Below are 12,890 nucleotides of genomic sequence, written 5' to 3'. Positions count from 1 at the left end.
CTCCGTCTATGAAATAATACCCTAAAAATTAATATTTAGTCAAATTTCTTATTACATCCATGTGGAATTGAGTGAATTAATTGACTACCTGTCAGTCTTTCATTTAATCTAAAAAGTCAAAAAGTCCCCCAAAATCTGCATTTCTGTGGTGTTTTTGTCTTGCCATTCATAGTAAATATTTCATAAAGTATAAAAAAGCTTCCTTTGCATATGAGCCCTGTATTGGTCATGTACTGTTGCTTATTCTATCCCCCGAATAATCAAAAGCCCCTAAACTGTAGAATTCATAACTAATCCTGAATTAGCAATACATTTGAAGAAAATTAAAGATAGTGTTCGGTTTCAAATGTGCAACTTTTTGGGTAAATCTATTTCCATGATTTTGTGCAGATTCAATGCATTCAACCAGTCGCATTCAATCTTTCTCCAATGCAACACAAGTAATCATGGTGATGTTTCAAGACTTGCAACAGTAATCTGGCATACACTGTACAGCTGTATCTCAAACTTGCACAGTTTTGCCAGATCATTATGTTATTGGGCACCCTGCATTTGTATTTGTAAAATTGCAAATATCTCTGAATAGTTCATGATGAATTCATGCTACGACTATTATGCAAAATACATAACTTTGCTATATAAGTTATAAAACACAAATTCAAATTGTATAATCAACTTTAAATCATAGGATACTTAGTTTGGTCAAATCGCTGCCGACTGGCTGGAGGTTTATTTGGTCCAGTCACCTAACTCTTGCGCAGCCAGCTTCATAAAAACGGGACTCGTCTGGCACAGTTTTTACTCATGACCCCAAGTGAGCCCATTTCACACACTATTCAAAGAGACACACAAGACATGCACATCTAATTTTCACTCAGTGGCCCGGCTACAGCCCATTTCACACTGAGCAGACTCACAATGACTATGTAATCAGTGGGCCGTGCATTGCCCGTTTCATACAGTGCGGACTCACTTGGCCTAGTTTATCAACTGCCAGCGTGTGATCTTTGCCACCATGTTTCCTGAGGAGGGCTGCCAGGCATTGCTGAGGAGACTTCATGTCAAGGAGGTCTTCCTTTCCACTTCCTGGGTCAGGGGTCAGCCGAATGAGCTCAGATTCCTGTACAGTAGGAAACAGAATAATATATCACTATGAATGTAGAGAAGATTTTGAAATATTCATGCATTATCTCTCAACTAGCTTACAAAGTCATACCAAGCCATACTGCCTACAGACTTACAAATATAATACCCATAACATGCAATAAAATGTCAGCACAGTTGGATTTATAGTCTTTCAGAAATCAAATTACAGCTTTTAAAGTTAGGCAGTAAATTCTGTCAGGAAAATAATTTTGAAATGAACTTTTAAGAACAATTTTGTGCATACATGTAGCAATTGTGCATTAAATGTGAACTGGTCATGTAGCAAAGGACCATAATGTGTGTTGGGAGGTAATTCAGAATTTTCATCACACCTGATAGTTGTGTTGAATGAAATACATCCATGTTCAGTAACTTTAATTTAAAGGCAAGTGCAAAGTACTACAGGTGGACTCATAGGCCCGAATTTTCAAAGGTGGAATAACTTTACTACACTGCTTATTCCGCCGATTTATTACGCCTCTTATGCAAATCAGGCCCTTGCGACATAAAATGATTCTCAAAGGTGGAATAACTTATATTCCCCGGAATAACTATTCTGTGGAATAGTTATTCCAGCTTTGAGAATTCGGGCCATAGGATATGTTGCTGCATGTACAGAGCTGTCGAACAATTAACAGATTTAACATGACCAAACCTTCTAGAGTGAGTTTAACCCATCGAAGACTACCGGTAGTCATGGGTATACTAGGGCAGGTGTCTATGGGAAATGTGTATCACAGCAAAATCAGCTCATCCTGAATGGGATAATACTGTTCATCATACTCACCGGCTCTGACCACTTGCCGAGGTCATCGACGTCCCTGATGTAGGCGTGGTAGTGTCCTCCGTGCGTACTGCCGCTGTGAAGCACTACAGAATACAGCTCATAGATGGCTTCCCTCCCACTCTGTGATACATATGAGCATACATAGAAGAGGAACATGTACTGTATCTATCACAACAATGTACAGCATTGATGCACAGGACGAATGAAATCACTCACTGTGACACGCAATTGGAAATGCACTTCACAACAACCCATAGCAATGCAAAGATCTCCCAGATTAAGGTGTATGTACACGTAAGTTGAGATCAATGTCATACACAATACACACACACACACACAGACATACACTCACTCACTCACACATGCAAAGGTAAATAAGAAAGAGAAAAAGGCATTCTCACAGTGGGTAAATTTTCAGAAATACGTTAACCGTTAAAGAGGATATTTTCATGCAAGTTATTTTCAGTGCTCAGCCGGGTAAGATGAATTTTGCATGTTTTTAATCCACAGGATCGAAACATACAAGACTTACATAAATGTTACAGTAACTCTTTACGTGCCATGGTGGAAACACCCTGTGTGCCATATTATTCAGAGACACCAATGTAGTCATGCCTTGAGAAAACATTCTCTTTTTCAAATCTTTGTAACTTCTATAGATTCTTGTTAAGCTGGACATAATATTGAGCAAAGTTGTAGAGAAAATGCCAAGCTTTGCTTTGATGTAAATTGTATGACAAATCTATGATTGTTTTTCTTTCAAGTGACCAGTAGCTACGTTACTGTAAAAGCATGACTTTCGCACACAAAACAGTGAGAGAAACTGAGAATTCACACGAAAATCCAGTATGGAACACCGCTTGATAGTCAGATGCAAGCTATGTGTGAGAGAAGCAAAAACGCGAGAAACGCTTTCATTGTATTGTGGCATTTAGCGATTTATCGATCGGTTTGGGCGGGTTTGTGCGTTTGAGCAGAATATGCGAAGTTGGCACGCCGTCGACTGAGTCGGACGTGCGAACGTGGCACATAAAGAATTAAGTAAACCACAAAAAACAGTTGCATGTATTTCTCAATAGTTTCATGTTGCACTAGATGCAAAAAAAAAAAAAAAAAAATCTGTTTTTCACAGTACATGTACACTGTATATCTCTCCAACATATCTTTCCCAAGAGACAAATGGTGACACTGACTCACATGCTCACAGAAGGGGGACATGTCGAGTTCCACTGGGAAGGTGTAGTGTCCCGTTTCCTTGTATCTCTCCAACTTGACAAAGTCATAGCTGAATCTCAGCAGGGAAAGGGTTAAGATTGGTGGAAGAGACCTGATCTTGGCTCCCTGGAAAATTCATCAAAGAGAAAAAGAATTTTGTCACTACCTTTTGTGGTCACATGAAGTCATATAGCAGCCAGGCATTTTGTGTAGGACTTGTAGGTAACTCTTTCAGTAGCGGCCAAATGTCAAACACTTGAGTTGAAATTATTTCAGACCTACCAAACTCCAGACTGCATCATTCACATTTTAAAGAACATTTCAAGTTGGACTTCAGTATTCAGTTTTGATGAGTCTGCACTATATCAAAGACATCAGGTTTGGGGTATTTGTTTTGCATGTACCTACTGTTCAAAATATGATATAATATTTGATTTTATGTACTTTCAACAAGTCACTATAAAGGTGTTTATCATAGTGCAAGCAATATATCTATTCATAAGAAATAAAATATCAATAAATTGTATACATTGTAATTGGTACAGAACAGCACACATAGTAATATCAGCATGATTGCACTGATGTATTTAGGGTGTTTCTCTTTGTCTGCAACCATGTGCAATTTACGAAACATGCAAATAATAATCATGATGATAAAAACTAATAGTAATAATAATGATCATAATATTAACAATAATGAAATTTCAGTTATATCAAATCATCATGATAGAAGAATTGAACCATCTTTTTAGGATCATCCTCACTATGTGTACCTGTAATGGCCCATTTCTCACCTTCTTGGCATTGACTAGCTTCCTACAGGAGTCACATCGATACTGGTTGCTTCCTTCCATTGTCTCCTCCTCCACATAGCTAGCCCTGAGTGTGTCCTGCACCCCTACATAGCCCCCTACCGCCAGGGTCAGGTCCAGAAAGTCCTCCTGAAGTCCAACACAGAGGCATCAGAGCACAGCACAAACACAGATCATGCTTGTTACCTCCGCCAAGGAGGCTATGCTTCTGCCAGCATATATGTCTGTTTGTTTGTTTGTTTGTTTGTTTGTTTGTTTGACTATTTGCCAAATAGCCCAAAAAGTTGAGAACGGATTCTGATGAAACTAACAGGGAAAGTTGATAATGACACAAAGAACAGATGATTAAATTTTGGTATTGATCTGGGAATTTGTATGAATTTTTGAAGGATTTTTTTTTGTCTCTTGGCAAATAGGGTCAATGAATCTGGGAGTTCAAGCTGCATGTATTTGAGGTTTGTGTGCTCTGCTCAAGGTAACATGCAGCAGGAAGCTGTGAGGTACATGTATTCAAACACAGTGTTACGGCTTCTTTTGTCATTGGGAAATTGGGCAATTTTCAGCATGCGTACATGGGTAGAAATGAGCTGCCTGGGGGAGGTCTGCGCTCTCTGAGTTCTTTTCTAGGCACACATACAGCACTCCATCACAAGGCATGGTGAGTTTATGTTAAAGTCCATCCTAAGTACATGTAAGATGTCGTGTGATTTCAGTATTTCAGAGACTCCAACTCTCCCATTTTCAACGGGAGAACTCCCGCCGAAAGCCCATTTTTGCAAAATCTCCCGTTCTCCCACTTGAGATTTGATTTTTCCCGCCCTGGCTCTGTGTCTCCTGGTGGAAAGAATTTCTTACTTTAATATTGCTATCATATGTTGAAAAAATAAGCCTTAGATAGCACCAAAGAACACCTAGAACCCTAGAAACTTCAGGCTTTGCACACATCAACTTGGAGTCTCCCGTTTGCTAGGGGTTTCGGGCGGGAGAATCTCCAGATCAGAAGTTGCTTGGGGTTGGAGTCTCTGCTATTTGGCTTCACAATAAATTCCTTCCCTGTGTGGAAGGGAAAGATATTTACATACATTGATATAACTTTTCTCATTTCTTTTGGCAGAATCTGATTCCATTGTAAACCTGCCAGTACTAAAAAATTTTGCAAACGTTTGTATGTATCCACAATGTTCATATTCTTTTTTCTGAATTTTTAATCGTAATAACTCCTAGTGAATCTTTCTCTTTTTTTTTTCTTCTCATAACCATACAGCTCAAGAAACGAGTGACTTGCATATGCTTGTATGCTTTGACTTCAGGGGGGCATTTCATGAAGCATTTTGTCCGACAACTTGTCGGACAAATTTGCTCTCAGCCAATCAGATGGAAGGATTTCCCTAGCTTTTAACATTTTGTCCGACGAAATATCTGACAAAATGCTTCATGAAATGCCCCCCAGGATGAAATACAGAAAGGACTAGACAGAAGTGTGTTTTCGTCACTTACCTCTCTTTCACTCACTCGCTTGCACTCTTCACATGTGATCTGTCGTGGAAAAGAAAAAGAAAACGTACAACGGACGAATTCGTGGGCAATGCATGTTAATTGGTCGGTGAGATTTACCAAAAATGAGTGTCTCAACTGACACAATGTATAGTCATTAATGATGCACATTACTGTCGTGGCCACTTTACATCATATATGATGCAACCATACACTTGAAATCTTCGACATCATCTCTGGCCTCGAAACTGACAAAAATACCTGCATGCATACATAAAGAAAAGGATAACCTTGGAGGTGTGCTTATTTTACTATATTCCACTCCGCATACCATGCACTATTATACAAATGGGGGATGCTCTTCATATGATGCGCTATACTGGATTGCAGAACGACAAATACTAAACCATCCCAAGCGCTGTTTTGTTTCACTAAGGCCAGAGGCCGAGGTGACTAGAACTGCACGAGGGATAATGCATAGATACAGCGTAGGCGCGCTGTATTAAAGTGTTCGGTATAGTGGCACAACCGTCTACTATACTGAAGTTTTTCCACAATCACGTGATGCAATCTAACCAATCACAACGCATATTTTACTCTCCGTATTTACTATAACAAAATGTGCTCACCTGGTTGACCACAGTGCCCCTGTAGAGTCTAGAGATGAGGTGTTCTCCAGAAGTCCCCACCAAGCTCTCCTCTATGGCACAGAACAGGATGCGGTTCAGCTCCTGTACATCGTGCTGCTGTAACTCCTGTTGGGATGGCACGTGACAAGAGTTTCTCTAATTCTTCATCGCGATTTGCTCACTCGTGATCTTTGTGGATGTATAATGATTTATTGACATGTAACCCTTCAATGAACTGTGTACTGACCTGCCATGTCATCTTATTCATATTTGGTTGCTTTTCAGTTTTAAAAAAAAAAAGTTCTTCAAATTTCTAAGGTATGTACATGTACAAGTTGCGTGTAAAATAACAGCATGAGTTTGTGACACCAGCAAGCGTGTGTAGTACAGGATATACATTGTATGTGTAATCTGATTTGAGGTTTGCTTTGATTGATTTGATTTATTATGTGAACATCACTGGCTAAACAGATTTTAATTGCAATATGGTGATGAAAAGTATGAAATTCTGACAGAGAGGTCACTTACCTGATCCATGAATGCAAAGAAGTTAAACTATATTACCTAAATTACCTGAATTACCTACGATGACACCCACTGCGTCAAAGACTTGGTATTCCATCCAATACAAGTATGTTTAAATTACGACACCAGGAATGATCCATCTGATTTGATATCCTAAACTTATGATGCATGTATCAGACCCCTGCAGCCAGTGCGGCATTCATTGGCAACCCTCTCAGAAGAATGCCTGAGAAATGACAAGGATACACTCCACTCTTTTTATTCAACGATAACCGCATGGTCACCACTATAGCCAAGGAGCTGGCTGCTGGTCAATTTATCCCATCAAGCCCAAAAGGTTTGACCCCTCAGAGTTACTGGGGCCACCCTCCTCATTAACAAAATGCACGTCAGCCTGGTCCCTGAGGGCAGGTTCAGTCCCAAGGGACCCCCTGAAAAGGCCCTCCGGCGGGTGTAATTTACCCCATGGGGCCCATGGACCAAACTTGGCCTAAATGAATGTCCTATGGGTGTGCATAATCAGAATATAAAAACTGACAAAATATGTGGTCGGGAACGGGGTTGCCAGACAGCTTGTTTGCAAGCACAAAACCTTGTTTGTGGCCAAGGAGTCTGCGCCAAGACTACACTGTCCCATAGGCCCTGTACTGCAGTGTCTGCCAACAGTCTGAGGGACAGTGACAGTTAGTGCCTGGGCTATAACTATCTCACCTCATTATTTGTCCAGCCAAAGCTGTCCGTCAGCTCAGCTGTCGAGGCACTCCTCTGGTCCAGTAACAGGAGGTGCGCAAACAGACGCTGTAAGTTGAGGGGGATGATGCGCACCTGTGGGAGCAACACAAGGAGTGTGTGATCAGATATTTCCTTAACCCTAATTAATGCACAATGTACAATGTATGTACCTAAGATCGAGTAACAGTACCAGTATAGCCTAGAGTATACAACCCTGTTTGCGACAGGCCTTGTACACTTTGTACAGGGTGCCTATTTGCGGCAGGGTCCGTTTCATTCATTGAGGAAAAGGCCCAATCAGGAGTCACTTCCCATAACACTTGTGAGTAACTCTTACTTGTGTTCTGAAGTAGGACTAAGCACACATGATGTCCATTAGCTGTTTTATTGATGAATGAAACTGTCCCTGCAACAAATAGGCACCCTGCCGTAAACAGGAGTATTTACTCTATGTCACACTAGGATGAATACAACTACACTCGTATGAATAGCACAATTATGATTATATCGCTAATGAACTTTCAGTATTCTTATCATGACATATTTAATGTGTAAGTACATGTACTACTTTGAATAATATTACAGAGCCTACACTCTCAAAAGAAATTAAGCAGTCATTTTGGGTTTGTTTATAATCTGACTTAATCCTGTTTGTCTCTTTTCTCATAACTACCTACATTTTGTATGGGCCCGGCACAATAGATATTTCACTACAAAACAAAAGAATGTAAAATCAAGTGCCCACCTTGGTTTCTTTGTCAGATTCTTAATTTTTTACAAAATACACTTGGTAGTACAGTATTCATCGCATAATCGGGCATCTGATAATCGGGAACCCCGCTTAAATGACATACGCTTCCCAGAAACATTTCCAATGCACGTTATTTTCACTGGATAATTGGGCGGGGACCTCTGATAAACGGGACAATTTTTCTTCAAGCGATCTTTGATTTTGTTGATATTTTACACAAAAAAACTACCAAAATACCACAACAATATTTCAAAGATTTCCTATCAGTTGTCGTTTACATCGAACTTACAAAGCAAGCTTCGGACTGGTGTGTTTTGACGTCTGTCCATCCAGTACACATACATTTCAGCTCGCTGCCCACCTTCGCTTTTCTGTACATGGTGTATATATAGCGAGCTAGATCGCTACATATTTACAACACATGTACAGTGCAGTGATCGCGGCAAGTAAACAATCAAGCCGTGATGATTGAATGATTGAAGGACTTTTCATTGACGTTCCCATATCAGTTCTGGGTAATCATTTCCCATGGTTTTGGATATGTATTTATACGGAACGCCCTACGTGTCCAAGAATTCTACGAATGTTTAAGAAAGTGCTAGCTTTTTATCCACATATTTTGTGTTCGAAGAGAAGTGACAGAAGAAGAACCCGGTTGCGATTACTCTACATCATTGCGAGAATGCAGGGAGAGCTACATTGTAGATGGTCGTGCCGAGGGGTAGCGTGGTTGTGTATTCATGTACATGTACAGTACGTCAGTATGCATGTGTGTGTGTGTGTGCACTACATGTACATGTCGTATGCCATTAGTGTATGGTGAGTGCTCATCGCGAAATCGGGCACCCCGCTTAAAGGGGCCGTGTTTGCTACTCCCAACCTGTCCCGATTATGCGATGAATACTGTACTACAAATTTAAAGTCAAGAAACTGGACCTCTAGTTTACACACGCACAAGCAGTGTTTAAAGTCTCACTTGAGGTTGAAGCTTAATAAACTGAGTAATGAAACAAGAAAGACGTTCTCTTGTATCAAAATCTCTCTGAAAATCTTGATTACAAAACATTTTCATATGCACATACCACAGAATATCAAGTGTCATTAGAGCAATTGTGCCACACAAGTACAGTGCTCTGTACTTCAGAAGTAGGTGGGGATTCCCCAAAACAATGATACCACAGACCACAGCACATTCCATCCACACAACTGCTTGAAAATACTACGCATCATGGAGCAATAAACTTTTTGTAGTGTTTGCCACCATGGTCAAAGATCATGATTCAACTTAAAATGTACAACATACATTTATATTGATTGCCATTTGCCTTTCTGTGAATACAAGTCAAAAAAAAAAAGAGATAATTTTGCAATTTTCATGGAGATTTGCATTTGTTACTAGACCCTCTATAATACATGTAGGCCCCAATTAATAATTGTTACTTTTCTAAGAAATTAATGTCTATCTCTTCTCCTTCTTCTTCTTCTTCTTCTTCCTTACATTTCTTTGTTTGGTCATTTGATAGTATAAATACAACACTCCTTTGCAAGCAGGTTGCAAGTGAAGGGGAAGACAAACGAAACAACAGACTACCCTCCCCCCCCCCCCCAAAAAAAAAAAAAAAAAAAAAATCAAAAAAAAAAAAAAGCAGAGTAAAACAAAATAAAACTTGCTATGGCTCACTATTAGCAGTGGCCCAGGGCCACTATAAATTGATGTTTGGCCACCAAATTTCCAAAAAGAATATCTTTTAGAGGCAGCTAAAATTCAAAATGAAATTTTACATACAAATTTCCTTTTAATTCCAGCCATTACACTTCTTTTTCAAGCCACAAAAAATTCAAATTCAAAATACAGGTCACCAGAGAAAAATGTTAGTGACAAGCCTCGATTACCCTGCTCCCTTCTTTGTCCTTGTCCTCCAGGCTTCCCAGTTCATCTTGCCTCAAGCTAAAGAGCGATTCTGTATACATATTGAAAGACAAGACATACATCAACAGGGGCACACTGATGTGCTACAATGTATAATAGTCACATAATGATTACAGAAAGTTTTGCCTCATTTGTTGATGTACAGTATGTCCAGGAGAGAGTTAGTACTGGACAAGTACAAGTATGAACTGTACCTCTGGAATAACACAGATAACAATTGCAACAACTTAAGTTGCATTATCATTCCTTCAATAATTCTATACAGAACATGTACAGATTTTAGCAATGGATACGGGTGCACATACAAGTATAGTTCAAATTCAATTATTAAATTGGGTGTGACTACCCAGGTTGAGTATCATTTCAATGGACAGTTATTCCTAAGAACCACACACAGAGGCAGATCCAGGAATTCCGTGAAGAGGGGGCGCCTTTACAAAATTAAAGGGGGGCGAATGCACCCTCCCCCCCCCCCCATTTTGTCTTTTTTTTTTCAACAAAAAATAAAGGGGGCGCGCGCTTGGTGCACTCCCCCCTGCATCCTCCATTGACAAATAGAGTATAGCTGAAGGCCCTTCTTTTTTTCTTTTCTTTTTTTTTTTTTTGCTTGTCAGCTGAAGAAACCCGGAAGTGGCACCAGAAGTTGTGCTTAAGGCCTTCTTTTTTTTTTTTTTTGCTTGTTAGCTCATGAAACCTGCAAGTGCCCCCCCCCCTCCACACACACACACACTTTTGAAAATATGATGCCAGCGGTTCAGATGAATGTAGCCCACAGAGGAGTAGAAGTGGGCTATTCCAGTTTCCATTCTCAATAATTGTGCACCGCTTACATCTTACTACAGTTTCCTGATGAGCACTGAAAATTTGAACATCAATCATATTAATTGTCTTTATATTGGATGGCTATGAATGGGATACCAGGTAATATTGCAAGAGTTAGGACCAACATTGCACAAATCGCAGATGAGTGCAATATTGACCCTAGAAATGCAATATTCCCAGGTATTCTGTGAATTAATGCTATCCAATTTAATTTATCATTTGTAATCATTGTATATGTAGCAAAAAAGCATAAACTGCACAAAAGTAGTGTATGGCTACTCATCTTTGAAGTTGACTCAGCACTGAAAAAGGAATTTTAGCCCCTTAATTAACTGCATATGAAGCAACTAGCATGATGTTTGCATGCTTGTGGAATGTAACAAGATTTTGCACACTAGTAGCAAGCGTTCGCACACTCTGCAAACACTCGTGCAACAGAAGAGACAAAATATTATTAGTTACCCCCTGCTTGTTCACGAAATACGGGCAAATATCTACGGTCTGGTGCCATATTCCATGAGGCCGGAGGCCGAATGGAATATGGCATCAGACTGTATATTTCTTGTATTTTGTCAGAACAAGCAGGGCGTAACGATTTTATCTTTTAGTGTAAGTGCTAACCTTCTTCTCGCTGATTTCCTCTCGTGAATGATGTTGAAATCGCCGGCTGTCAGCCATGTTGACTTACAATGTGTACGTCTCGCGCGCTGATTATGCGCGCATACAAATATGTACACGCCATGATACTGTAGTAGCCAGATAACATCTTCAAAGACAGCGCATCTCAGCTCAGGCAAAGATGCACATCTGTATCACCTGAGATGCGTTGTCTTTGAAGTTGTTGTTGCTGCTGTTGTTTATCAAGCGTCGTGGTCTCAGCCAGGTGATGTATGTAATATGCTTGAGGACCACGCGCTGTCCATTTGTTTTGTACAGGATTAGCGCGCACTTTCCTATCATTTCAGTTAAGCGTCTTTGGTACACGCGCAGCTAGCTATGTGATATCATGGTCATCACATCACGAAATACGGAATATATTCAGTGGTTGATTGACCAATGACATTACAGAATTCACGATCACTAAAACTAAAAGATAAGGTGTACACATAACAACAACGGTAGCCTGTAATAATACTGGGTTCCATCCCAACAGTGAGTGAGTTAACCTTGGTGATGTTGTCCATAGGGCAGGGGCTCATATTGTATTATAATTTGAATAGGCAGTCTCTAGAAAGTTTTTTACTGTGTTCGTTTGTGTTTGTTGGTTTTTTTTTTTTTTTTGTTTTTTTATGTAACGTCGTAGGCCCTTTGTTGGCCTTGACATTTTACTTCGCCATTTTTACACGGTCTAAAGATATGACAAGAAATTTCGATGATCACATAAACACAACAGCAAATACATTTCTCATTGGTACTAGATACGTAAAAGTTATGCATACATAAACAATTTACCTCGAAATTCTGGCGTGAGCAGCAATGTTTGGAGCAGCGAGTTCAGGTAGCACGTTGCACCCTGATTGGCGATGCCTGCCAGCCCGGTACTGCCCCGACGGGAAGGTGGCTCATGGAGCCCTGTGCTAGTGGTGCTCCCCTGAGCTGCAGAGGGAACTCCATGCGAGGCCAGATCATCCTCCTCTCCAAAAAGGTCCCCAAACATGATCAAATCTTAAGTAATGTTAACGCTACCTTGTGGTAAGTTAATGTCTGTCAGAAGTAAAATTCCTATGGTGCTATTTCCTGTCGCGTTATTCGACGTCTCAGTTTGTAAACTTCTTGCTCTCCACATATTGCACAATGATGGTGTGTGCGAATGCGGGCGGGCGCGTGTGACGTATGGGTACGTACGATGTACGTACGTAGGTATACGGTATTCTGTATACACCGACAAAAGATCACATCGACATTTTATCTACGATACGATGTATGATTACAATGTTGTTGTTGTTCTCTCCGCAGCACGCGCGAACGCCTGTTTTCTTTGCTCTTGGAAGAGTGTTTAGAAAGTGAACGACTCAAACGCACCGCGGTGTCGCAATCCTTATTTTAT

At 40.2% G+C, this 12,890-nt stretch overlaps 1 protein-coding gene across 1 annotated transcript in view; it reads right to left on the bottom strand.

Annotated features, from left to right (window-relative positions):
• LOC140243350 (ubiquitin carboxyl-terminal hydrolase 40-like) overlaps positions 1–12,613 on the bottom strand; it is a 42,289-nt gene extending 29,676 nt beyond the window's left edge. Inside the window, exons 1-9 of the mRNA XM_072323024.1 lie at positions 12,296–12,613; positions 9,985–10,052; positions 7,320–7,433; positions 6,084–6,209; positions 5,458–5,496; positions 3,943–4,089; positions 3,123–3,274; positions 1,934–2,045; positions 974–1,120 (exon numbers count right to left, since the gene is read on the bottom strand). Of these exons, the coding sequence (XP_072179125.1) occupies positions 974–1,120; positions 1,934–2,045; positions 3,123–3,274; positions 3,943–4,089; positions 5,458–5,496; positions 6,084–6,209; positions 7,320–7,433; positions 9,985–10,052; positions 12,296–12,500 (1,110 nt within the window). The 5' untranslated portion in view covers positions 12,501–12,613. The remainder of the gene's footprint in view (positions 1–973; positions 1,121–1,933; positions 2,046–3,122; positions 3,275–3,942; positions 4,090–5,457; positions 5,497–6,083; positions 6,210–7,319; positions 7,434–9,984; positions 10,053–12,295) is intronic.
• Positions 12,614–12,890: the final 277 nt, after the last annotated feature.

Source organism: Diadema setosum, chromosome 20 (assembly GCF_964275005.1).
Source record: "Diadema setosum chromosome 20, eeDiaSeto1, whole genome shotgun sequence".
NCBI classification, from domain to species: Eukaryota; Metazoa; Echinodermata; class Echinoidea; order Diadematoida; family Diadematidae; genus Diadema; species Diadema setosum.
Note: the sequence above shows the minus strand (reverse complement) of the source record. Positions and strands in the feature narration are given on the sequence as shown.